The sequence below is a fragment of the Solanum verrucosum genome, unplaced genomic scaffold (assembly GCF_900185275.1).
Source record: "Solanum verrucosum unplaced genomic scaffold, falcon-dt-bn FXZP01000268.1, whole genome shotgun sequence".
Lineage (NCBI taxonomy): Eukaryota > Viridiplantae > Streptophyta > Magnoliopsida > Solanales > Solanaceae > Solanum > Solanum verrucosum.
In genome coordinates this window covers 3,309,540-3,335,273 of record NW_026019957.1, presented here as the reverse complement: position 1 = coordinate 3,335,273, position 25,734 = coordinate 3,309,540, and the positions used below count along the sequence as shown (strand labels likewise).

Here is a 25,734-nt window from a genome sequence, read left to right as displayed (position 1 = left end):
GTAACTTTTTCATCAATTGGAGGTTCGAATGAACCCTATGATCTCTTATGAAAGAATTCTACTTCTTGAATCCCCTTTTCCAACTCAAATGCATTATCTGATCTTATTTTCTAGACTTTATGATTAAATTTTCGTTCAATTATCATTAAAAAAAAAATTAAAATTGAGAATGCATTACTTTTCACAGTTTACAAGCTTAAGTTCTCCTACTGAAATCATCAACTATGGTAAGAAAATATTTATATTATATTCATTGTAAGTAAATTTTTTGAAAAATTCACAAGTCTGTATGAATTAATTCAAATAGTTTTTTTAGAAGCACTTTAACTAATAAAAAGGGTAGTATAGTTTGTTTATTTATTAAATGATTTTTTGGATTAATGTGTTTCTTTCTTTCAAAGAACTTATTATTAGAGTATTTTTTAAAGTAAATTTGATTGTGATGTTTAAATATTGTTGGATCTTATTTTTGGATAGATTTTAGGCTTTGATAAACTACTTGTACTTTGATTCAATCCATCAACCTATCAAAAGCCTTGTCCCAAAGTAAAATATATAATACATTTCCCTTTTGTTGTAGCATTATCTTTGATATCCACCTCCTCCTCCTCCTCCCTTCTTAAAAAATTGATGTATCGTAAATGTTAAACGTTTCGAGTGAATTATATATTAAAAAACTCAAAACATTAAGAGGATTTCATAACTAAAATTTGAGACTGTTTAGAAGAGATTTTGAATTGATGGGATTGAATAGGTAGTGTATACTTCATGTATCATCAGTGTATACTTCATGTATGGTTAAACTATGTCCATTTTTTTTAGTGTATCATAATATATAGTTATGTATAACACATGTATATGTAAGCTATATTCAGTTTTTTTGAATATATCATAATGTATAGTCAGTGTGTACTTTCTATGACTTTTTGACTATCTTTAAGCAAATAAAAATAAGACTATATTTCTTGTAAACTAATTACTTTATTAGTTATATCTGAAACTATCCCTATTTTTAAATACTTGAAAAGATCATTTCAAAAACATCAACATATAAAAAACTTCATTCACCCCAAAATTAGGTGCATTGACCATCCTCTTTCAACATGTATAGACATGGCTTAAATTAGCCCATTGAGAATAGGCTTCTTACATAAATAATTTATATTAGATCATAATAATTATCATATATGATCATAATTGATATTCAATTTATATTTATATGTTAGTAATAATTTTATAGTTCTATGATTAGTAAAATTATCACACTAGTCAATATTGAGTGACATTTTTCAATTAGCATGCATTATTTTTTTATGATGCACCCATCGTTTTCAAATTCTCAATCTGCCTTTTATTACCTCATAGCCTCCTCCCCAAACTACAATGGTCCTAATTTAGATCCGCTAGAGTGTCATGTGACATTAAAGTGATTTGACTTTTATTTGTAACACGTGAGAGCTAAAAATTAAGCCAATAACAACCAAATGATACTTTATTGATTCATGACAAATTTAATTAATAATTGTAAATTGATGGATAGATATTCCTTGAGTTTTATGAAGTTATTTGAAGTGAATTTTATGTGAAGTTGAAAATACTATGAGTGGATATTACTAAATTGTATGGTTTTCAATGTAAGTTTTAGATGGAAGAAATCTCACTAATTTAACTCTATATTAATGGTATTTTTCTTGGTCACACAAACATATATATTTTTTTAAAAGCACAAATTTAGAAGTTTTTATTTTTTAAAAATTTTATAAACAATTAAATACTGGCACATAAATTAGATTGATTGAATAATGGGAAAATTGTATATAATAGCAAATTATTAATTCAAATTAAATGCTATAAACATAGTTTGATTTAATTGTACCTCATAGCAAACTGTTGCTATTTTCGCCTCTCTCCCTGGTGGAATCTCGCTCGCCACTCTCACTTGCCTCTCTCACTTTATACAAACACAAATGTATACATTGTGTTTGTATTTGTATAAAGCGAGAGAAAATTGTATATACAAATACAAATGCATATATTTTCGTTCTATACACTTATGATTATACAAATACGATCTTCCCCTGCCCAGTTTTCTTTTGTCTTTCTCTGTTTCTCGCTTTATACAAAACATATTATACAATTGATTCTTTTGTATATGTATGCCGAAGCAGATTATACAATTGCTTCTTTTGTATATATGTATAGCGAAATAGCCATAGCTTTCATTTATATATGTATAGCGAAATATACATATTTATGTTTGCAATGGAGCGCAATTATGCAAACTATAGCTATAGCATACACATATAATTTTTGTGTTTGCTATATGTGAAAGTTGCTCTTGAATAATAAATAGGTTTTATGTATGTGTAACTAAAGAAAAAAAAGGACAAAAGAATATTTGTTGAATGAAGAAAAAGTCCAAAATAATCTCTTATATTTGAGCTAAAACTCAAAGTCATCCTTGTTTTTCCATGTGGAGCACTACTAGTGCTTCATGTTTGCAATATGAGTGCATTTTTATCCTCCTTCTTTTACATAATTTTTAACATTGATTTGGTCCATAATTATATGTATGGAATTTTCAATCTCTTCCTCAATGTTTAGCAGAATTAATAACTCCATGTGAGAGAAGGTCAGAAGAAGAACACTTTATCCAGTATAAATATTATTGTAGTTAAACTAAGAACTTATCTTCACTTATTGAACTATATCAATTTATTGTTGACATATGATGTTGCAAGGAAAGAAAATTTTGTATTGCACATGAAATCAATCCGATGAACCTTTCCATTTCAATAAAAAAGACAAAAGTTTAAGGGTGAACTAAAAGTACACCAATAATATTATAAATATGGAGGACTATTACGTAAGCTTCTTAAATCTCTTTATGGATTAAAACAAGCTCCAAAACAATGGAATGAGAAATTTAGAAGAGTAATGATATATAATGGCTACTCAATCAATGGTGGTGATATTTGCATATTTAGCAAAATTCAAGAAAATTCTGATGTTATAATATGTCTTTATGTAGATGATATGTTGATCTTTGGAACGGATATTGAAAGAGTCAAGTGAAACAAAATCTTTTCTAGCTTCTCAATTTGAAATAAAAGATCTTGGAGAAGCTGATGTAATTTTGGGTATTAAAATCATAAGATTAGTGAATGACTTGACTCTTACTCAATCAAGTTGTATTGAGAAAGTTCTAAAGAAGTTTGATCACTTTGACTATAAACTTGTTCCTACATCATTTGATCATAACATTAAACTAATGCGGAACTCTAGTGATGTTCTTGATCAGCTGAGATATTCTCAGATTGTTGGGAGTCTTATGTATACTATGCATTGTACCAGGCTGGATATTGGTTACACAGTTAGGAACTTTGAGCAAGTATAATAGTAATCCTGGAGTTGAACATTGGAATGTCTTAATTCATGTTTTAAGATATTTGAAGGGTAGAATTAATGTTGGCCTACATTATTCTACCTTTTCAGCTGTTCTTGAAGGCTATAGTGATGCTACTTGGATCCGAATGACTCTAAATCTATTACTGCTTGGATTTTCACTTTGGCTGGAGCAACGATCTCTTGGAAATCAAAGAAGCAGACATGTATTACTCATTGAACCATGAAATAGAATTTATAGCTATACCTTCTGGTGGAGAAGAAGTTGATTGACTGTGATCTATGCTGATAGATATTCCTTTGTGGAGTAAGCCAGTACCACCTTAATTATTTGATAATCAATCTGCTATATTTCATACTTCAAGTGATTGTTACAATGGCAAGTCGAGACAAGTTTGTCTCAAACATAATCATGGAGATTATTGGAGGAAGGCATAATATCACTTCAATATGTGAAATCCAGATTTAATTTAGCAGATCCTTTGTCTAAAGGGTTAGGCAAAGAGTTAGTGGTGGAAACTTGTAATGGAATGGGAATAAAACATGTTGTAAATTAATTGCACTTTATGGTAATCCTATTTAATGATGTAATCTTGGGTTCAAAGGAAAAAAAAAGTAAAGTTACAATTGTGAAACACATCAATAGAAATTTTCAAATAAAATGAAATAAGCAGATGTGCATGATTGAGATTTTTTTCTCTTAATAAATTTATAAGACCGATCTCGGTTGGAGTTAGTAAGAAAACTCTTGATAATTTTTTTCAATATTCCTACTAAAGAGAAGGATGTGATTATATTCTCTTAATAAGTCTATAAATCGATTTCAGTTGGAGTGTGTAGGGATACTCTTGATAGATTTATCAATACTTTGATGTAAAAGAGGATGAAATTAATTTCTCTTAATGAAATTCATAGACTATTTGGTCGGAGTATGCAAAGTTACTCTTGATGAATTCACCGCACTAAGTGCGAAGTGAAGGTCGCTTCAATAAGATTTTAACAGAGAAATCTTAAAGCACTTAGCTAAAAGGATTCAGGACACATGACCGTAAGGTGTCAAGGGATTTCGATTTTCACCGAAACATAGTGATATGCGTGGAGTATTTTTCTATTTCATCCAATGAACCACTTAGTTCAAGATTCGTTCACTAAGTAGTCAATGATTTAGAAACCCTTCACTAGCTAAGGGTTCAAGTCCAAATGACACCATTATTGATGCATATTGCTAAATTAATGTCTCAATATTTTTTTTGGATTTTACAAAGATAAAATTTCTTGAAACAAGTGGGGGATTGTAAGAGTTAGTGTTTCAATTAATTTTGAAACAATATCATCCGTTAAGAGTTTTGAAATATACAAAATACATGAATGTGATTTGTAACAATCATTTTTGTTTTAATTCTACGTTATAGGATTTTTGAAAGATGCTTTTTAATTCTACATTATGGATTTTTTGAAAGATAAGTGTTCTTTTCAATTCATGAACCTATAATAAATACAATTTAATTAAAGTCTTTTCTTGCAAAACTTTTGTCCTATAAATTGAATTTATTTTGGTTGAAAAGATAAGCACTTAAAAAAAAACTATTTTCCCTTGAAAAACATTTGTAAGACATTAATCAAAAGGTGAAATCACCAATTCAAGAATAGAAGAGCAACATTCTTGAATGCTACTTGTTTTGTGGCTTAGTTGAATCCCGAAGATAGAATTGTTATTTATTCTTCCGTTCGCTCGTGGGAGAGACTCCAACTATCTTCAAGAAATGTATTACCGTGCCTCTAAGCCAAATAAATTTTGTTTTGAATTCCTTGTATTTTTATCATTCTTGTTCAGTTGTTCTAACATATTAATGCTTCGTGTAAAGAACAAGTTTGACTTTGATAATGGACCATTTTAAGCCTTTTCTCTCGTTGAATGCATAAAAAAGAGAATCATTTTAATGAGAAACATACACTTCTTTTATATTCTGAAAATCATAATTTTAGTTTTAATATCTAAAAAAATCTTATGTACATATGATTTATCAGCAATTTATTTTTGCCTCTCTACAATCCAACACAAAAACCCTTTTTAATAGGGATTGATTTCTCATATGATCAATTCAACTAATAGTTATTATCTCAGAAAATCGTTCTGATGTTTTTCAACCAAAAAAAATGACTTTCTGAGTTAATAAATAATGACTGAGTGACCATATGAGAAATCGAACTCTAACTTTTTGTTTTAATAGGCTGCAACCATTGATGCCAAAAGAACAAAGAAACCAAAAGAAATCTTCAATTTCTCAGCTGATGATGATGATGGTGATTGAGCATCAGCTGGAGGTGAATCTGCGGACGGCGAATCGGCATCCTTAGAGGGTGCAGGGGCCTCTGTTATATCTTCCTTTGTAGGTGCCTCTGCCTCTTCTTCAGCAGGGGACTCTGCTTTTGGTGGCGAACTTTTAGGCGTATTCGCCTTTGGTGGTGGTGCTGATGATGGTGCAAGTGGTGAATCAATACCAGGTGTCACAATAGGTTGAGAAATTCCAAGAATTGAGATGTTGTAAGGCTGATTCATGACGAATTTCTCAAGCCTTGAATCGCGTTGAGCGTCTTTAACAGCTGATCCAAATACGAACGTATTGTCTTTAGCAGTAACATTCAAGAATCCTTGATCATTTGATGCTTTACCAGATTCTTGAAACATTGTTGTCAATTTAGTAGTCTTGTCCTTCAATTTTTGAAGTTTCATTGTGTCGTAGTAATCCAAAACGACGTGTGTTGTCAAGATCTTCTTGACAACATCGTTTGATTTCAAGGTAAGATCACCAATTGCACCATTTGGGATTGCTAAGAGTGTGATTGTTGACTTAGCGTTAATTTCACTAGCTAAGCCAGTTTTCGATATCAGGTCATTGAAATTGGTGTAATCGGGATATTGGCTAAGGATTTTTGTGATATTAAAGGCGGAGGCCGAGGAGGCGGAGAGGAGGAGGAAGGAACAAAGGAGGGGAATAATTGAACGATTCATTTTTGCCGGAAATATTGTTCAAGCCAAAGAAAGGGAGTAATAAAAAAAAAGGAAGAAAAATAGTACAAAATGTAAATTTTTTTAACCAGCAAAAATGAGATTTTTTTTTTGTATTTTTTGGTTATGTTTCTTCCTAGATAGAACAACCAACTTTGACTTGTGAAAATAGAAAAAAGATTGAGAGTTATATATAGTGAATTTGTGGAGGTGAAGGGTTGTTGAGTTTGTGAATTGGAGTGAATGTCTCTATTCCTTACAATTGCATGCATGCATGAGAATCAGTCATTAACAAAGAAAAGTTACAATTAATGTATATTATCTTGTTTAATTAGAATGATAAAACACTGGTTATATTTTGAGTTGACAAAAGTTAATTATCTATTTCTTTCTTAATTGTGAAATGTAGTACTCTTGAACTAATAAAAATGAGACGATTTTGTCGTTCATGATATTTTTGGCTCAAAAATACCTTTATCAATATGAAAAATAGGATAGTTTGGTACAAAAAATATTCCTTGTTTTCATAAAGGTTTGGCAAAAAATTCATCCGGAAGCCATATTACAAAAAACCTCATGGACGAAAACACACGAAAAACTGAAAAAATCGTCTTATTTCTGTAAATTGACCCCTAAATGTCCAAAAATCACTATAAAAATGGTGAGACTGTACATACTGCTCCCCCAACTCTCTACAGAAGGTTCCATAAAGGTTTCGCAGAAAATTCGTTCGAAAACCATATCACCAAACTATTCGTGGGCTAACACACACGAAAAACTGAGAAAATTACCTAATTTCTGTAAGACATAGTACATAAGCATGACCCTTAACTCGGCTTCAAATTTTAACTTTGACCTCCAACTTTCATAATGCACAAATAGACACTTTAACTATCCTACCTTTAAAAAAATAAACACGCGATTTTTGGAGCCAAAAGCGTGAAATGCAAGCGCTGCCACGTGTATTAGTGACCCACTCAATGGCTGCCAACTATTTTGGCATGTGGGCCCGTTTTCCTGTCTATTTGACACCTTTTCAATTTGCCATGCATTTATTTTAATGGATATGGACCACACCTCACTAATTTCATTCCCTTCTCTTTATTTTTGCCTCACAACTTCTTCCTTCACTTTCATTTTGTGGTAAATTAATATTTGAAAATGTCAATTATTCAATTTATAATTTATTTGTCTTATTTCTTTTTTTAATTTATGTGTATTCAAAGATTACATTTAAGATACTATAAATTATTAGACTTAATATTTAAAAAAATTTATTACAAATTTGAAAATTACGTAATATACACTATTAATTACAATAATTACTAATTTAAAATATTTTTTCAATCTAATAAGAGCCTACAAACACACTATACGTTATATTTAAAAGTACTATAAATCATAATTAAAATATATTTTTTTTAGAAAACTTTTTGTTGACTCTTGAAATTCTATCGGTGACACATGAATTTGAATAGATGGAACAATATATATTATTGAAAGTTAACAATACTATAAGTTATTCGAAAATGACGTCAATGATTTTTATAAATTATAACAAATTAGCAACTAAAATATTTTTGAAAAAACATACAAAAAATTAGTTGATGAATCAGCCACCACACCGTGGACATGTATGCTTTTTGTGATTAAAATTGAGTTTAAGGGTTATTTTGGTCATTTAAGGATTTTTCTTTAAACTTCAAGCTTTATTAATAGTGATGTATTCATTTTAGAGTTAACATGAACATTTACTACCATATAAATATATAAAATTTATTCAAATTTAAAATTTAAAACTATTTATTTAACGTCAATTAAAAATTAACTTTTAAATTAATTGTTAGCACGGGCTCTTCATCACTAGTATATAATATAATAAGCGGGAATAGAGAGGACGTTGGGGTCGACACGTGTTCCTTTTTCCTTCTGAACAAAAAAAGACTATACAGGCAGGAGGTCAACCTGTAAAAAAAAAGGGGGACCCATATTTTACTATTGAAGGATGCGTGTTTCTTTTAAATTTCTTTTACCAGACTAAATAATTGTATAAAATATTATAAATCACGATAATTAATTACTTAAATATTTAAAAGATCTGATTGACTCTTCAAATTTTACCGGTGACGCATAAATTCGGACAAATGAAATAATATATATTATTTGAAAATTTATTAGAAAGTACTATAAATTACAGTAATTAACAGCTAGAAATATTTCAAAGACAAAAAAAATTGATTGAATCTCAAAAAAATAATTTAGTACTACACGTGTTCCTTTTTCCTTCTTGCCAAAAAAAAACTTCATTATAATTTTTTTTCGTAATAACAAAATTTTTTATTAAATGTCACTTGCATTTTGCAGTAAACAACAAATAATGCAAAAAAGAGGGGAAAATTGTTGAAAAAAATATAAAAAGGGTTTAATTGTCCTTTCAATGTTTTTTTTACTGTTGACCCCCTAAATTTTTACATCTGACGCGCCTAATTTGAGTGTATTTCACGCATTTTGCCAGGTAGGATCCGAGTGTTTTTTTTGTTTAAGTTTTGGATAGTTAAAGTGCCTATTTGTGCATTATGAAAGTTGGAGGTCAAAGTTAAAATTTGAAGCCAAGTTTAGGGGTCAATATATGTATTATGCCTTTAACTTTGGGTGTGTACAAGTAGACACTTTAACTTGTATAAAATTGAACAAATAGACACATTCATCCTACATGATACCCTGCATGGCAATTTTGTGTTCTACATGGGTCCTACGTGTATTATGCCATGTAGGACACGTGTGTCTACTTGTTCAATTTCATACAAATTTAAGTTCCTACTTGTGCACACTCAAAGTTGGAGGGCATAGTTGTACTCTAACACCAAATTAATGGTCATTTTTATGTATTATGTCTTCCTATAAATTGACCCCTAAATATCCAAAAATCACTCTAAAAATGGTGAGATTGTACGTACTGCTTCCCAACTCCCTATGGAGGGTTTCATAAAGGTTCTGCAAAATATTATCTGAAAGTCATATCACCAAAATATTCATGGCTAACACACACACAAAACTGAGAAAATCACCTAATAAATTGCCCCCTAAATCCCCAAAAATCACTATAAAATGGTGAGAATGTACGTACTGCTCCCCAACTCCCTAGAGAGGGTTCCATAAAGGTTCCGCAAAAAATTCGTCTAGAAGTCATTTCACCAAAATATTCATTTGTTAATACTCATGAAAAACTAAACAAATCGCCTAATTCCTAAAAATTGCCCCCTAAATGCCTAAAAATCACTTTTAAAATTACTGAAATACACGCCTTATGTTTCCCTTATTTCCAATATCTCCTTCTATTTCTAAAAACCTCTAAAATCCCTTATTTCTTTAATGTATCCGAGCTACATATTAATGTATCTGAGCTAGTATTTAATGTATCCGAGCTACATATTATGTATCCGGTTTATTTTATAATGTATCTGAATTAGTTTTTAATGTATCCGAGCTAGTTTTTAATGTATCCGGTTTATGTTATAATGTATCCGAGATACTTTTTAATGTATCCGAGCTGCATATTATGTATCCGGTTTGTGTTACTTTTTAAGGGATTAATGTAATTACAAACTAAAGAGGGATAAATTGTAATTTCATATTAAAACTATGTGATTCCTAAAATTTACCCCTTTTAAAATGGTGAGAATGTATGTACTGCTTCCCCTTCTCCCTATAGAGGGTTCCGTAAAAAAAAATTCATTCGGAAACCATATCGCCTAAATATTAATGGACTAACACACCAAAAACTGAGAAAATCACCCAATTCCTGTAAAATTGGTCCCTAAATGCCCAAAAATCACTCTAAAAACGGTGAGACTATACATACTGCTCCCCAATTTTCTGTAGAGGGTTCTATAAAGGTTTGACAAAAAATTCTGTAATGACCTTCGAGGTCATTTTTATGTTTTTGTGTGCTTTTACTGTTTTGCCCCTTCCCGTAGCTTTCTTATAGCTTTTGTGTGGTGCTAGGATGGGTGACATGCTTCTTGAGGTAGTCGGTTGAGTTTTGTGTGAGTTTTTTCAGTTTTGATTGTCTAATGCTTAAGGAGTTGACTTTAGTCAACATTCAGAAATTTTGATCTCAGATCGAAATTCCGCCCGTCCTTAAACTCCCTACGGTATGTGAAGTCACACCATTTTTCAGACATATTTTGGATATTAAGGAGCCATTTTACATGAATTAGGCTATTTTCTCAGTTTCTCATGTGTTTTAGCTATAAATATTTTGGTGATATGGCTTCTGGTTGATTTTTTTTTGCGAAACCTTTAAGGAACCCTTCGTAGGGAGTTTGGAGAGAAGTACCTGAAGCCTCACCATTTTTGGACATATTTTGGACATTTAGGAGCCATTTTACAAGAATTAGCCATTTTACATTATGAGTTTGCCTACATGCGTATTTGGCTAATTAATATTGAGATGTGTTTTAATACAAAGGAAATAATATCAAATTTATGTATAGAAAGAGGATCAAGTAAACCCGTAGTCATCGACAAATCTTAATATATTATTTTTATAATTCTTAAAATATATCTAACACTATCTAAAAGCGCCCATGGTTAGAAGAGCTTGAATGGTACACTAGTAGAGAGCCGGTCTTAACTCTTTAACTCCATATAATAATTTAGATCGATAAACAGAACAATGAATAGTTACGATATAAAATTCTCCAAAAAAAAAAAATCAATAATTTTGTGGAAGCTTTCATCTCATCCAAATTTTAACCAATATTTCTCTTCCTAAACTGTGCTATTCATAAGGAACAGAAAAAATCACTCCCATCCACAAGCTTTAACATTTCTTCACTATATAAATTCCTCCATTTTCTTCAATATTTTCAAGTCAGAGTTGGTTGTTTTCCTCTTAATAATAAATAAATAAATCTCTCATTTTTGCTGGTTTTAAAAAAAAAAGGAAAAAATCACCAGCAAAAATGAGTCGATCAACTGTTCCTTTGCTTTGTTCGTTCTTAATCTTGTTCGCGTCCTCAGCCTCAGCCTTTAATATCACAAGAATCCTCGGTCAATATCCCGATTACAGCACTTTCAATGAACTTTTATCGAAATCTGGCTTAGCCACTGATATTAACTCAAGGGGTACAATTACACTTTTAGCTATACCAAATGGTGCAGTTGGTGATCTCACCTCGAAATCGGATGATGTTCTTAAGAGGGTGTTGGCTACACACGTCGTGTTGGATTACTACGATCCAATGAAACTCCAGAGGATGAAGGACAAAACAGCTAAAATGACAACAATGTATCAACAATCTGGTAAAGCAGCATATGATCAAGGTTTCTTGAATGTTACTGCTAGAGATGGTAGTTTCATTTTTGGTTCAGCTGTTGTTGGCGCTCAACGAAATTCAAAACTTGAAAAATCCATCATGAATCAGCCTTACAATATCTCAATTCTTGGAATTTCTCAACCTATTGTTACACCTGGTCTTGATGGAACAATGGCACCAATTTCAGCTCCACCACCAAAGGCGAATACGCCTAAGAGTTCACCAGTAGCAGAGGCCCCTGCTGAAGAGGAGGAAGCAGAGGCCCCTGCTGATGAAGAAGCAGAGGCCCCTGCTGAAGAGGAGGAAGCAGAGGCCCCTGCTCCTTCTAAGGATGCTGATGCACCGGCAGGTGCACCAGACGCTGATGCACCTCCGGCTGATCAAGCACCACCACCATCATCTGCTGCAAAATTGAAAGTTTCCTTTGGTTTATTTGTTGTTTTGGCAACAATCATTCTTGCCTAATTTAATTTCTAAATTAGGGATCATTTGAGTTGTATTATAACAAAAAAGGAAAAAAATCCCAATATTTTCGATATGACTTAATAAAACCATGATTGTAAGTAAAGTAAATCACCTTGTGTTTTTTGCAAAATCTGCACTAGTAAATTTTGCTTGATGGTTATATGATTTGTATGATTGATTTTGAATTTTTTTGAGGAAAAACGAAGATAAAATTTACAATGATCTCTCAATAATTTACTAAATTCATCGAAATTGTTCCAAAAAAATCAAAATAGCACGGTTTCATTGGCGAATCAAAATAGAAAGCTTTATTGTTCAGTCATCCTCTTGAATTTCCATATTGGTTTGTTTCCACTCGTAACAACCTCAAACATTATGCAATCTCCCTCCTTTAAGCAATTTGCATCGCGAATTTTATTCCATCCATCTACAAGATATGCAGTTTTATCACCATATGAACGTAGTATTACATTCCATGACCTCTGTCTTTCATCTCTGACAAGCAAATCACGTTTCTTGGTGTTGAAGAGACCATTTCGCGATGCAAATTCTTTAGGGACTAACTGAAATAATTTATGTATAATCAAATCAAATAGTGTATATACTTCATATTTATTTGACCTAAAAAAAAATCAAAGTTTTTTTTTTCTTAGACTTACCAAGGCATCCCTTGAGAGGCAATAGGGTCTAACAATGCATACAAAATGAGATGCTTTTCTTGATGACTTGATGTTGTGGTTTGGCTTGTCTGTTACATAATTAAATTTATACACAAGAAAATGATTCACCACATATGACAAATAGATCACTATTAAAATACGAATAACATCTAAATCATATTATAAATCATTTTATGTCGATTCTAACTGAACACATTTAACCTTTGACTAGTCGAAATATATGCTTTTAGTCCATTGATGCAAGAAGTAAGTAATACTTGATATAGTTTTTGAACTATATTATCATTAAATATGAAGTAACATTATAAGTTTAACATAACACATAGACTTATAATTAACCGGTGGAAAATATTATAACTAATAACTATGCTAAATTTATATTCGAAAGAAATCAAAAGTGCACATTTCAATTAATCGAGATTTAAACATGCTTAGGTCAATATCACATTAGATCAAAATCATTTGCATATGTTCTTTCTTACTCACTATTTCAATTATATTGATACACTAGTTACCTTGGCCATACTTATTCCAAAGATTATTAAAGGAAACTCTACTAAATAACATTGTTTCCTTTTTTTCCATCATAAATAACATTGATTAACAACATCTAGGATAAATGACAAGTAATTTTACATTAAATGTAAAAGCAAAAAAAACTACGAATCAGATAGAGTTATTATATATCAAACAAATATAAATGGACTACATTTTGAATATAAAATGTACATAAATAACAAAAAAACGTACCTTTGGATTCGTATTCGTATTTGTATTCTCTCTCACATTGTTGATTTAAATCAAATATGGAAATTTCAAATTCCATATCTCCTTCATGTCTGAACACCAAGATATCTCTCAAATGCAAATCATGTTGCTCTGCAAATTTCTCCCAACCATCTTCTAATCGTCGGCCGTTTACTTTTACTCGCCATTTTTTATCTGCAATTGTGTAGTCATATAGAGTGAAGGATAGTTAGTTATAAGAAAAATTATATACATGTCAAAATTACTTTTTATTTATACTCTCTTCGTTTTCTTTTACTTATTCATTATACATGTTTCATTTTACTTATTTTATTTTAATATTGTCGTTATTATTAAGTAATTACATAGAGTACCAGTAGATTATAATACATATCATATTAAATGATTTCTTAAAAGAAAAATGGAAAAATAAAAAATTAACAGAGGGAGTACATACTTCCTCCGATCATGTTTAATTTGTCACATCCTTGAAAATATAATTAATAAAATAATAAATTTATTATCTTACTTTTTTAATATAATAAATCAAATGTTTTAAGAAAATGACTATAGTTAATAATAAGAAAAAAATAGAAATTAATTAACCAATGATCTCTTTGTTAAACTGAACAAGTAAAAATAATATCTATTTTTTTATATAGTGAATAAATAAAAATAAATAGAAAGTAAAAATTATATTTTAAAAATATTTTTTATAAAATTTCTGACGTTGGTACTGTTTATACCTGCCCTTCTCAGTATTGCATGTTCATACTGATCATATTTCTTCACATATTTCAAGAAACCTTTAGGAATTTTCTGCAGCATCACAACAAATATGTATAAATTACATAATAATTACATATCAAAAAATATGGAATGATTTTAAAGAAATATACTTACAAGTAAGAAAATGATTATTATTCCTTGATATGTGTATTTTGCCTATCTATTAACTATTTTATCCTTTCTTGAAAGTCACAATTTGCACTCCCTTTTTAAGTATTAATTAAGGTAAACCATTTGAAAATCTAAGTTTAACTATGGGTATTCAAATAAGTTACTTTTTATCAACTTTGTTTTAAAAAATAAATTTTGATTATCCCAATAAATTTGAGAAATGACTATTTAATGATAAAGATAAAACCTTAAAATATATAATCAATTTCCTCTTGATTTAATAATTTAAATAAATAAAATAAAAATAAATTCTTAATATACTAAAAAAATAATGTATAAGAATATTCCGCTGGAGTTAAAGATTACAATTTTGTTATTTAGTACTTCTTTCACTACTAGAAGCAGAGGTTTTTTTGTTCACCGCAAATCAATTGATTTTTGTATTATAAAACATGAGTTTTTCAACTTATTTCCACAAAAAACTCATAATAAAAAACAGATTCTCATTAAATACTACAAATAACATTCTTATTTTTGTACTGGTTTTATTTAATGAAAAAGAATTTTATCAAGATCCGGATAAATACAAGAAAGTGAATATTGTATGGTAAGATTATAGAAGATTTTAAATGTTTATTTAAGAAGTCATTTATGAAATTAAGAAAGATATATGTAAGAAATATATAGTATATATTTCCTAATATATAATGGTAAGAAATACTTACAATTCCTTGTTTGAAACCAGGCAAGATGGGTTTAAAAAAGTGAGGATTCTTTGGAGAGATTTTCATGGTGGTTAAGAAATATTAATTTTGTGAGAGATAATCTCATTCAAATGCATTTTTTCTAGTACCTATTTATAGGGCCACTTCAACGGTCACAAGTTTTAAGGGTCTGTTTGGAAAATCAAATATATCAAATATATAAAAGTAGGAATATATTTAAAATTTGATGTTTACGAGTATTCATGATAATTTAAATTAATTTATATATAATAATATTTGCATTTACAGAATCGCACAGTTATTACATGATAATTATATATACATATTCAATTATTCATATTGATTTCATATAGTTTTTTTTTTTGGTTAGATAAAAATGAAGAATTAATTCAGGGAAAACTATAGAGTTGCAACGAAAGTTAGTAGTAAAATTACTATTTATGTAATAATAAATAATGGTGCACTTCAATTTCACAGTAGATCTCGTATTATTATTTCCTTCGATCTATTATATTTGTCATGTTTGCATCATATATGCAATTGAAGTTTTCATTATTTTCTTAAATTTCATATCGATGTAAACTACATATCCTCTCTTTTCTCTTTTGCTTGTGTTGTCACTATTCACACTCCATTTTAAGAAACTAAAAAGGTTCAAATTTTGTGCTTCATACGTAGTATATAAGATTTTCTAAACCATCATATAGAAATCAGAAATAATTCTTCAATGTCACAAATAATTTTTTAATTGCCTTTGCTTTTTCTTCTGAAATTATGATAAGTCATGATAGGAACAAACAACAACAAGAATTTTAAAAATGCAGCAATTAAATATTTTGATTCTTAGTATTTATTGGTATTCTACTACTATATTACTCGCATGGGTAGAGCTGTTAGTATCAACATGTCTGTTCTTAGTCATTAAAATTTTAGTGAAGGACAATTTTGACTTTTCACTTAAACTCTCTGCATACGTGTCTTCCATCTAAGGTACTTGAAAAGTCACCTAAGGTACCAATTTTCCATTTTTCTTACTCTTATATCAAGAAAGGGAAAATACATAAGTACCTTCGATCTATGCTCGAAATTTCAGAGATATATTTATACTATATTAAGGTTTTATTACTCTCCTAAATTTATTTTATAAATAAATTTTTTATCCCTTTTCAACCTACGTGGCACTATCTTTTGAGCCCAACGCGTGTTGATAATTTTTTCAAACTATCCGATTGATAGTGCCACGTAGACCAAAAAAGAAGTAAAAAATTATTTATAAAATAAGTTCAGAAAAATAATAGGATCTTAATATAATATAAACGTGTCTGTGAAATTTCGGACATAGATTGGGGGTACTTATGCATTTTCCTTATCTAGAAACTATATTAGAAGCATGGGTAGAGTTGTTGGCATCAACATGTCTGTTCTTAGTCATTAAGATTTTAGTGAAGAACAATTTTGACTTTTCACTTAAACTCGTTGTATACGTGTCTTCCATCTAAGGTACTTGAACTCGTTGTATACGTGTCTTCGCACCAAATCCTTCAATTTTCTTTAGCTCTGAACAATCATATTTTTCTAGATTTTGTTCATCAAATACCTACACTGATGCACATTAGTGGAGCTAGGATTTTTAATAAGGGATTTAAAATTTAAAGAAGTAAATTCACGAACTAATTGAAAAAGTTCAACATCTACTATATTTACATAAAAAAATAATTTTAGCCATATATAAATAATATAATATTTTCCACCGAATGGAGATGGAGTCTTATACTAATATTAGAAACTTCTATACAACATACAATATTTCCAATTATGAAGTACATATGACAAAATACATAAATAGCATTCTATAAATGTGCATAAGCAGTGCAATGTATAAACAACATATGTGTATATATTGCCAATCTTTTACTAATTGTCAACCTATCAATATTTGTGATAGTTATCAACTAATATATAATGGGTCCGTGCGTGCATGGGCAACATATGTCTAGTATTTGAAGAGAAAAGAGAAGAGTGAAAATATATATAATTAGAAATAAGTTGGTAACCTGCTATAACAGATTAATATTACTTGATTGTGCAATATAATATCTATTCATTGTCTGCACATAATTTACTAAATTCATCGAATTGTTTCAAGAAATTAAAATAGTATATAGTCATTGCGAACCCAAAATATAATAATTGCAAGATCTAAGAGGGGGTGGGGGTGTTCAATTGCTTCATTGTTGTTTTTTCTTTTCCATCATAGACAACTTCATTCATTGTTCAGTCTATCCTGTTGAATGATACTTGCAAGTTCTTCTGAAATTTTGCCTGCAAATAAAATAAAAAAAAACATTAGTGTACAAATAATATTTGTAACATTATTTGTAAGAAAAAATCAACAACATAAATACAAAAAATTTGGTCATAAGAAAACTTACCATGAAATTTCCATATTGGTTTATTTCCACCAGTAACAACCTCAAACATTATGCGATCTCCCTCCTTTAAGCAATGTGCATCGCGAATTTTTTTCCATCCATCTTTAATAATAACATAAGTATTATGTGTACGTAATGTAACATTCCACAACCTCTCGTTTTCATCTCTGATAATCAAATCGCACTTCTTGATGTTGAAGAGACCATTTGCCAATGCAAATTCTTCAGGGATTAACTGAAATAATTTATGAATAATCTAAATCAAACCGTGTATATACTTCATATTTTGACACGAAAAAAATTGAAGTTTTTTTTTTTTTTTGGACTTACCAAGGTATCGCTTACGAGGCAATAGGGACTAACAATGGTTATAAAATAAGAATGACCATGAGATTTGTGAGGAACTACTTCAAGGGGAGATGCCTCTTTTGATGAAGTGATGGAGTAGTTTGGTTTGTCTGTTACATGGTTAAAAATTAAAATTAACATAATATATAGATAATATTTTCTATCACTTAACTGACGTGACACTATTATTGTTGTTGTAAATATCACAATGAATATGAAATGAGAATTACCAAGAGGCTTGTGAGTAACAACTTCTATTGTCTGATCTTCAAAATTCTGTTTTTGAGGAAGTCCTCTCGACTTGGATTGAGAGGGCTCTGCAAGAGGCGATGACTTCATTTTTTTGTGGTTTGGTTTATCTGTTACATGATTAAAAGTTAATATAACTCACAATATTTAGATAATATTTTATATCACTTAACTGACGTGACAATATTCTGTTGTTATAATCAAACTAAATACAAAATGAAAATTACCAAAAGACTTGTGAGTAGCAACTTCTAATGTTCGTTCTTCAAATTCTTGTCTTTGATGAAGTCCCACCGATTTAGATTTAGAGGGCTCTGCAAGGAGAGATGACTTGATTTTTTTGTGGTTTGATTTGTCTGTTACATGATTAAAGTTAAAATTACTCACTACATTCAAATGATATGTACAATCACTTAACTAACGTGACAGTACATTATATTGTTGCTATAATCAAACTAAATACAAAATAAAAATTACCAAAAGACTCGTGAGTAATAACTTCTAACGGGTGATCTTCAAAATCATCTCTTTGAGAACGTTTCCTCGAATTAGATTTAGGGGGATTAGCAAGGGGAGATAGCTTGATGTTGTGGTTTGATTTGTCTGTTACATGGTTAAAAGTTAAAATCACTCACTACATTCAAATGATATGTTCAATCACTTAACAAACGTGACAATATTGTATTATTGCAAAGAGCACATAAATATAAAATGAGAATTACCAAAAGGCTTGAGAGTAATAACTTCTACTGTTCGGTCTTCAAATTCCTGTCTTTGAGGAAGCTTCCCTGACTTGGATTTAGGCTTTGCAATGGAAGATGACTTGATGTTGTTGTTTGATTTGTCTGTTGCATGGTTAAAAGTTAAATTTACTTACTACATGCAAATGCTATGTTTAATCATTTAACTGATATGACAATATTTTATTGTTTCTAAAATCATATTGAATATAAGATGAGAATTATCAAAAGACTTGTGAGTAACAACTTCTAACGTCTGAACTTCAAACTCCTGTCTTTGAGGAAGTTCCCCCGACTTGAATTTAGGGGGCTTCGTAAGGGGAGATGACTTGATGTTGTTATTTGATTTGTCTGTTACATGGTTAACAATTAAAATCACTAACTACATTCAAATGATATGTTCAATCACTTACCAAACGTGACAATATTGTATTATTTTGCAAAAATCACACTAAATATAAAATGAGAATTACCAAAAGGCGTGAGAGTAACAACTTCTACTGTTCGGTCTTCAAACTCTTGTCTTTGAGGAAGCTTCCCTGACTTGGATTTAGGCTTTGCAAGGGGAGATGATTTGATGTTGTTGTTTGATTTGTCTGTTACATGGTTAAAAGTTAAATTTACTTACTACATGCAAATGCTATGTTTAATCATTTAATTGATATGACAATATTTTATTGTTTCTAAAATCATATTGAATATAAGATGAGAATTACCAAAAGACTTGTGAGTAACAACTTCTAACGTCTGATCTTCAAACTCCTGTCTTTGAGGAAGTTCCCTCGACTTGGATTTTGGGAGATTCGCAAGGGGAGATGACTCGATGTTGTTATTTGAATTACCAAAAAGCTTGTCGATACCAACTTCTAACGTCAGATCTTCAAAATCTTGTCTTTGAGAAAGTTCCCCCGACTTGACTTTTGGGGGCTCTGCAAGGAGAGATGACTTGATGTTGTGGTTTGATTTTTCTGTAACACGATTAAAATTAAAATCACTCATAATATTTATATAATATTTCTATCACTTAACTGATGTGCCAATAGTATATTATTAAAAAAAGCACACTGAATATAAAATGAGAATTACAAAAAAGCTTGTTAGTACCAACTTCTAACGTCAGATCTTCAAAATCTTGTCTTTGAGAAAGTTCCACCGACTTGACTTTAGGGGGCTCTGCAAGGGGAGATGACTTGATGTTGTTTGATTTTTCTGTAACACAATTAAAAGTTAAAATCATACATAATATTTAGATAGTATTTCTATAACTTAATTGACGTGCCATTAGTCGATTATTAAAAAAATCACAATTACTATAAAATGTGAATTACCAAAAAGCTTGTCAGTACCAACTTCTAACGTCAGATCTTCAACATCTTGTCTTTGAGAAAGTTCCACCGACTTGACTTTAGGGGACTCTGCAAGGGGAGGTGACTTGATGTTGTTTGATTTTTCTGTAACACGATTAAAAGTTAAAATCACACATAATATTTAGATAATATTTCTATAACTTAACTGACGTGCCAATAGTCTATTATTAAAAAAATCACAATAAATACAACATGTGAATTACCTAAAAGCTTGGCAGTACCAACTTCTAAAGTTTGATCTTGATTCTGTCTTTGAGAAAGTTCTCCCGACTTGGATTTAGGTTTTTCTGCAAAGGGAGATGACTTGATGTTATGGTTTGATTTTTCTTATATATGATTAAAAGTTAAAATCACTCACTATATTGAGATGATTTGTTCAGTTACTTAATTGATGTGACAATATTCTACTATTGCAATTAATAAAAATTGTAGGAAAAATAAGGTAATTACTTAAATGAGAAAACTTACTCTGATATTGCCATATTGGTTTCTCTTCATTAGTAACAATCTCAAACATTACTTCATCTCCCTCCTTTATATCATTTGCAACACTAAATTCAGCCCATCCACCATTAAGAACGAATCGTTTCGGATTAAAAGAATTTAGTCTTAAATTCCACGATCTCTGTTTTTCATCTCTAATAATCAAATTGCCTATCTTGTTCCGGAGATTGTTGTTCAATACAAATGCTATAGGAAGACACTGAAACAATTTATAACCATATTAATTCAATAATATATTGATAGTATAATACTTTGTAACACAATTAAAGTATGTAAATTTAAAAATAAAATAAAATTGGTCTTACCAAGTAACCATATTTAAAACAATATGGTCTAATAGTACATACAAAACGGGAATGATCTAAATGCTCCTGCGTAGCAGCTCCTGCATGGTAAAATTTAAGTAATATTAGTATAGAGAAATTTTAAAAATTTTAGTGAATTTTAACAAGTAATATTAGGTTAAATTTTAAGATTAATCATATTACTAATGAGTAGTGTTTTTCAAAAGATTTACCTGTAATTATCTAATGACGATATAAAAACTTGGAATATTATTGCATGGAACTCTATTTAAGCAATAAATAATTAACAAACTATATATGATAAATGATAAGTAATTTTATATACATGTATATAAATTTCCTTAATTATTTAAGATAATAAGTGTTTTTATATTGTCGACATTTATCTTTTACGTTCTGTAATATAAAACCTTTTAAAGTATGAATGACAACTAAATTTTTGTTCCTTATTAAACAAAAAATATGAGCTTTGTTTTAAAAAAATGAGTTTCAAGTTTGAAAAATTGATCGATATTTTTTCCAATCACAAAATTTCTACCTTATTTTTTTAGGTTTTTAAAAACTATTTCAAGTTTCAAATACTCTCGTTTAACTTCTTCTTTTTTCAAATATCATTTTTCACGTTATCTTATAGAACTTTTACCTTTGGATTTAGATCTCTCAGAAGTCTTCTCAACTTTTTGTGCTTTTTGTTGTTCTTCTATCTCACATTGATTAGATAAATCAAACTTGAGAACTTCAAATTTCATATCTCCTTCATGTTTGAACACCAAGGTATCTCCCTCCTCCAAATTATTTTGCTCTGCAAACATTTCAAGACCGTCTTCTAGTCTTACACCGTTCAATTTCACTAGCCATTCTCTATCTGCAATTACGTAATCATATAGAGGGAAGGATAGTTAGTTATAAGAAAAATTATACATAGATAAAAAAAATTACTTGTTAGTCTTACATACTTCCTCGGTTTCCTTTTACTTACTCACTATTGTAAAACTTATTTTTTCTTTTTACTTGTTCATTTTAATAAATTAAGATAGATTTATTATTTAATTTTTATAGTATCAACTTAATCATTAATTGTAAAAAAATGCTATTGAAATACAACATTCACTACCTTATGGTAGTTTAACCATAAAAATAGATCCCCTAATAAGAAATTTCTTAAATGAAGTATAAAGATAAAAATGGACAAGTAAAATAGACAGTAATATATATATATCAAATTATGAATATTCTTTGTAAAATTTCTGATTTCGTTATTACTTACCAGCCCATCTCAGTATTGCATGTTCATACTGATCATGTCCCTTCAGATGCTTCAAAAGTTCATTAGGAAGACTCTGCAAGGTAACAATAATTGCAAAGGAAGTTAAAAAGTTATTGATGGAATTGTTATAACATTTTTAATATCACATGTTTCAAAAGTTTTTATAGATTTTAAATTACTACCTCCTTAGTCCTTTTCCTTTTACTTGTACCGTCACAATTGACACACCTTTTAAGAAAATATTAAATTAAACCTATTTCTTCATTTTGACAATCTATAATTTAACTATTAATACGCAAATATTCAGATGTGTGCATTGAGATTCAAATGTGTTAATCTTAATGAAAATAAATGAGGCATGATACCATTTAGATGCATTTTTGTGTAAATAATTTTTGCCACCACTGTATCCACTATCATCTATCACTACCACTATTATCGTTGCTAGCCACCAGTCACCACCACCAATCATTTCTATCATTACAACCAGCAATAACGGCAAGTTTGCAACTATCATCCCTGTCAACCATTACTAGATCAGTAGCTACCACTCCGACCATCCCCATTGTTAAAGAAATATTCACTGCCTCTTCCACCTCGACCACCAATACTATTAGTCACCACCACTAGTGTGAAAATAGCTACTATCAATCACCTCAATTATCACAACTAGCATTGCCTCCAACTATTACCAACACAACCATCACATATTCTTCAGCCACCACCAACTGCTAACATCAACAAACTTCTCTTCTACAACCACGACCATCACTACGAACTGCTAACATCACGTCAGTCAATACAACACCAACCACCTCCACAATTATAACTATCATCTCCAGCACTATTAATAGTCACTAACACCAACTATTACCACTATCACAAAAAACTATCTATATCATCTCTAGGAAACATAAATGTTCATTTTTAATCAAATAATGATTTTATTTTGTTAATTTTTATTTTATTTTTTCTAGTATTTAATTATTTTTTATTTGAATTGTGCATTTATTATGCTTAGAAATAAATAAATGCACTTCAGATGCTAAAGAACAAATAGTTTTATTCATTCAAGGTTTAGATCTAGAAACAACATCTTAATTATCAAATGTGCATTCATATCAAATGTATATCTTAATTTTAATGAAAACAAATAAGGCCTAAATCAAAGAATAAATAGTATGTATATCCCCTAAAATTAATGGTAGAAGACTAGCTATTATATATAGAAGAAAAATACTCTATAAAAAAAAAAAAAAAACAACTCAAGATTACAATTCCAATCTAGAAGAATAATGTTGTTAGATTTACTACAAGTAAAGAGAACTAAAATCATATCTAACAATCAAAGGATCACAAAATTACATCCCAAGAATGAGTGTTCAAACCCTACCCCCAACAACCCTAAACATTTTAAAGCTTTACTTACAATTCCTTGCTTGAAACTTGACCTGATGGGATGAAAAAAACTTGGTTTCTCTGAAGAGCCTTTCATGGTGGCCATGAAATGTTAATCTTGGGACTGAAATAATAGAACATGTATTAAGAAATGTAGAGAAAGAAGGCGATATATCCTAGGGAAATGAATGCCCTATTTATAGGTGAAAAAACACTTCAAAGTGGGTGCATATCATAAAAATAAAAAATAAAAGGGGTAAATTACATAAAAGAATCTATATTAAGGGTGCAAAATGTAAAATATTTATAATTACTATATTCATTAAATTATAGTATAGATATTTAAAAACATATTTACATGGAAATAGCGTGGGAGAGTTTTGAAAAATGATTTTTCTCTTATTGTCACGGAAATTGTTGTTTTTTTTTTTTTTTTTTGAATATAAGACAAAAATAATATTTTAAATCAACTACACATGAAAAAGTTATGAACCAATCACACCCTAAATGGAGTATTTTATTTACTTTACTTTACTACTATTAATAAGTAGCTAGAAGCACATAGCTCATTATCGACATGCACTTGCAATTAAGTATAATGTTATTAAATTATCGAAAATGTAAATTCAGTTATTTAACTAATTAAATTAGCCAAAACTTGGTCTCCACTTTTATTTTTCTCTCTCCCGCTCTTAAATTTGATTTCTTAAATATTTGTTCTGATGAATTTTTAGAATTAATTGTAGAATTAATGACCATTTTTTCCATCTTCATTTGATTTTGTGTATAATAATGTGGATATATTATTTATACATTCTATATACATAATTATATATTATTTATAGTAAAAATTAAAAAAATCACATAGTCTAAGATTTAAATTACATCCTATCCCTACTAATACATAATTATACATCATATATCTACATCTATACATTATGTATTATAATGCGAATTAATGACCGAGCATTTTGGGTATTTTTTTACACCTTCCTGAGAGAATTAAGTAATTATGTAACTATGAAGCCTATCCAACTTAATCTATTCAAAGTTTAATGTAGTAAAAATTATATAATTTTGTGTGAGTTATAACATATTAGTTTCATTTCCTCCTAGACATTATTTTCGTTGGGGCTGATTTTTTTATGGGTAAATAACATAAATTTTACTAGTTTAGTTTATTTCCCTTCAATTTGCACAACTACGGATCATATCATATTTTTTACTTCGGATACATGTATTTATCACATACAAATACTTGTATTCGAGATACATAGTAATAAGATACATATCATTATATCTAACTAATTAACAAATGCAATTGAAAGTCATAAATTAAGAAGGAAATCACGCTTGCATCAACCTTGTAATATTCTAACGCATCACAATCTAGTAAAAAAATATTAAATAATCAAAATCCTTCCATTTTTTTGCGAGATGAAACAAACTTTACACCTTTTTTTCTCCCTAGTTCTTGTCAATAATTTCAAGCTTTTTTTTTGTTCAACAATGACCAATATCTCTATTTGTGAGACATTCCAAAACGTAAATTTTGTATAATATTTATGCTGGATATAAAATTAAGACGGAGGGAGTAATATCTAGCAACTCCATCAAAATAGTGCACAATTGTCCTAAGTGTCGATTTGGGAGCATTTTTTTGGTTATTTGACCTCAGGGTATTTCAACACCAATCAAGATAAGTTTTTTATACAAATTATATGTTATAAACACTTGTATTAACATAAAATCTTCCACAGAAAATTTAATTTGTTAAATCATGCTAGAGATAGGGTATTTCAACACCAATCAAGATTAGAACTATTTTTACAAAATTAGCATGACACCTAGAAATTTGTTAAATCGTGTTA

The 25,734-nt window shown here is 29.6% G+C and overlaps 4 protein-coding genes across 4 annotated transcripts; 1 reads left to right on the top strand and 3 right to left on the bottom strand.

Moving 5' to 3' along the window:
- Positions 1–5,629: 5,629 nt before the first annotated feature.
- Positions 5,630–6,423, bottom strand: LOC125814361 (fasciclin-like arabinogalactan protein 3). Its single transcript, XM_049493820.1, has one exon. It carries the CDS (start codon positions 6,416–6,418, stop codon positions 5,630–5,632), a length of 789 nt encoding a protein of 262 aa, XP_049349777.1. The 5' UTR covers positions 6,419–6,423.
- A 4,947-nt stretch (positions 6,424–11,370) lies between these two features.
- Positions 11,371–12,238, top strand: LOC125814544 (fasciclin-like arabinogalactan protein 3). The gene has a single exon (XM_049493997.1). The coding sequence runs from the start codon at positions 11,383–11,385 to the stop codon at positions 12,199–12,201; it is 819 nt and encodes a 272-aa protein (XP_049349954.1). The 5' UTR covers positions 11,371–11,382; the 3' UTR covers positions 12,202–12,238.
- A 271-nt stretch (positions 12,239–12,509) lies between these two features.
- Positions 12,510–15,319, bottom strand: LOC125814360 (B3 domain-containing protein REM9-like). Its single transcript, XM_049493819.1, has 5 exons — positions 15,254–15,319; positions 14,375–14,447; positions 13,632–13,823; positions 12,861–12,949; positions 12,510–12,764 (listed from the first exon to the last, which is right to left on the bottom strand). Exons 1-5 carry the CDS (start codon positions 15,317–15,319, stop codon positions 12,510–12,512), a joined length of 675 nt encoding a protein of 224 aa, XP_049349776.1.
- A 2,197-nt stretch (positions 15,320–17,516) lies between these two features.
- Positions 17,517–23,969, bottom strand: LOC125814359 (B3 domain-containing protein REM10-like). The gene is made up of 12 exons (XM_049493818.1): positions 23,895–23,969; positions 22,462–22,538; positions 21,842–22,059; positions 21,199–21,278; positions 20,858–21,092; positions 19,739–19,990; positions 18,760–18,885; positions 18,510–18,596; positions 18,264–18,392; positions 18,016–18,143; positions 17,686–17,920; positions 17,517–17,575 (listed from the first exon to the last, which is right to left on the bottom strand). Exons 1-12 carry the CDS (start codon positions 23,967–23,969, stop codon positions 17,517–17,519), a joined length of 1,701 nt encoding a protein of 566 aa, XP_049349775.1.
- Between the last annotated feature and the right edge of the window lie 1,765 nt (positions 23,970–25,734).